The sequence below is a fragment of the Melospiza melodia genome, chromosome 11, assembly GCF_035770615.1.
Source record: "Melospiza melodia melodia isolate bMelMel2 chromosome 11, bMelMel2.pri, whole genome shotgun sequence".
Classification (NCBI taxonomy): Eukaryota; Metazoa; Chordata; class Aves; order Passeriformes; family Passerellidae; genus Melospiza; species Melospiza melodia.
In genome coordinates, this window is record NC_086204.1 from 1549644 (window position 1) to 1551923 (window position 2280).

Here is a 2280-nt window from a genome sequence, read left to right on the forward strand (position 1 = left end):
TTTAAAGGGCTTGAATAAGTTATGTGTGCATTGCACATGGAAATATTACATGGATTTCTGAGATCCCCACGAGTGATAAATACAATCACAACTCCCTCTGCTGGCAAAGCAGCAGAGCTCAGAGGAGTGTGGTCCCTGCCTGAATCTGGCTGCAGATTGAGAAAAGCCTCTTGCACTAATTTTGGATGCTAAATTTACCTCATTCAGCCACAATATGTCATGTATGTCATTCCTGTGATGTACAGTTCTGCTGCTGACAGAGAATGTGAAAGCCTGGCTGGAGACAATGACTTGCTTAATCTTATGTATAAATTAATTATCATAAACAGATGCTGCTTTAAACAGAACTCTATGCAGAGTTAACACCAGAAAAGTCTCTCACTTCTAGTCAAACACCAGAATTTGTCAAACATTTCCACAACCACCATCCTTAATTTTTTTAAACCGTAATAACAGAGGAAAAAGCAAAGAGAGACATGAGGGTTAAAACATTTTTGAGTTATTTTTTGGAAGATCATTAGTTTAATTTTAACAGGAATTTTTAAAGGCAATTTCCATAATGCATCTCTGCAGACCTTGATCAATTGTTTTAACCAAACTGGTTCTAAACACATTTTTATCTTCAATGAACTTCTCAAAGAGATAGACACCACCACCAACCCCAAAATAATGCACTTTGCTTGCCAAATACACGTGGCCATTTGCATCCAGGAGCTGAGCCAGTGTGTCATGCAAAGCACTGTAGTAGTCAGGGTTGTAGATGGTCTCAGAGGTGAGAATTATATCATACTTCAAACAGGGTTTGCTGTTTGACAGGAGCTGGCTGACTTGAGACCACTCTCCAGAAAAAAATCTGCATCTGCTGAGCACATCAGGTGAGCTCTCTGCTTTCCTGGGCCTCTTTGAAGGAGGATTGCTGGCTTTTCTGTCCTTCCCACTCCTGCCTTCACTGATACAGTTGGCCACCACGTTAGGCAAGGTTATTTCATCAATCACTGTGCTGTTGTAGTCCTGAAAATGGACTCTGGCAGCTTCACCCTGTAAAGCAACAATTCCCAACAATCCAGCCCCACAGCCAAGATCCAATACAGTCTTGTTGGTAAATTCTATCTCAGCCTCAGTCAAGTAGTCCATGAGATCAAAGGTGCATTCCCAGATTTTCAGCCCTCCTTCATAGACTCCTGGGATGAGATCAGAGTGAGAAGAAACACTTTTGGACACGATGCCTTCGCTGTCAGCATCACCTGAACACGTCCTTTCCACCACAGACAGCTTTACATGAGACAGGCCCAATACTGTTTCCATGACTTTATTTTCCAATACTTTGTTGAGGTCTTGGGGAATGCTGTGCTCCTTGGCAGCTTTAACACAGAGGTTTTTCTTCAAAGCTGCCTCATCCTGGTGCTTAGCAGCAGCCAGCTTCGGGCCGGGCTTTGCTGCAAGATCAGCATTTTCCCTGCTCTTATCTGTAGATTCCTGCTTCTGTTCTGGAGAGCACAGCAGCAAGAAGTGAGCATCTGCCTCGCTGTTCTCATTTTCATCAACAGCAAAATTAAACTGAAAATCCATTTTCAGGAATTACGATTTTTAAAAGCTTAATTTATTACAGCCAAGCTTTTATGTAGGTATTGTTGCAGGACAGAGTATTTCACCGGTGCAGTATCAGATGTCTTGCCAAGAGCCAGGTGAACTGCTGCTGGAAATAAGAGTAAATAGTTTTATGTATCATTAATATCAGCACAAATCTAGTTTGTCTAGTTGTAGCATCCTGATTTTCATTACCAGGCTTCCCTGGAAAGCCGTGGAGTTTCCCTCTCTGGAAACATTCCAAATCCACCCGGATGCATCAGGGACGCTGCCTTGCAGGGCGGTTGGACCGGCTGATCTCCAGGGCTCCCGTTCAACCCTAACTATTCTGGAATTTCAAAAACGGCTCTCTAACCACTTAATTTTATTAAAACACAGCGTCACAGCTGACCCCATCCCACATACCAGGCAAGGGAATTAGGACAGCTGCCAGCTCGCGTTTCAGACTCCGCGTTTCAAAGGGCGCAAACCGCTCGGAGGGGCCCCGCAGGCCGGGCTGGCGGCTCCGGGAGCGTTTCCCACCCCGCTTTCCCCGCGCCGTGCCCGCACCCACCCGCGGCCGCCGCTCTCTCCGGGCCACGCTCCGCCATCCCCGCCGCTCCCTCACGGAGCCGCTTCCGCTTCCTCGGGCGGGCGCGGGGCGTTGTGGGAGCGCGGGCGCCGCTCCCGCCGCCGCCCCGCGCTGAGGGGAGC

At 47.1% G+C, this 2280-nt stretch overlaps 1 protein-coding gene across 6 annotated transcripts; it reads right to left on the reverse strand.

The window, feature by feature from the left end:
• Nucleotides 1-483: 483 nt before the first annotated feature.
• Nucleotides 484-2200, reverse strand: METTL18 (methyltransferase 18, RPL3 N3(tau)-histidine). 6 transcript variants are annotated; one of them, XM_063165231.1, is made up of 2 exons: nt 2141-2200; nt 484-1693 (listed from the first exon to the last, which is right to left on the reverse strand). In XM_063165231.1, the coding sequence occupies exon 2, from the start codon at nt 1567-1569 to the stop codon at nt 529-531; it is 1041 nt and encodes a 346-aa protein (XP_063021301.1). In that variant the 5' UTR covers nt 1570-1693; nt 2141-2200; the 3' UTR covers nt 484-528. The 6 variants fall into 6 exon arrangements, with proteins under 6 accessions (XP_063021301.1, XP_063021302.1, XP_063021300.1 ...); XM_063165232.1 differs by having other exon boundaries at nt 484-1696; XM_063165230.1 differs by lacking the exon at nt 2141-2200 and adding an exon at nt 1993-2111 and having other exon boundaries at nt 484-1696.
• Nucleotides 2201-2280: the final 80 nt, after the last annotated feature.

Coding starts and splice junctions, on each gene's coding strand:
- METTL18 (XM_063165231.1), bottom strand. CDS start 1,569: ATGGATTTTCAGTTTAATTTTGCTGTTGATGAAAATGAGAACAGCGAG.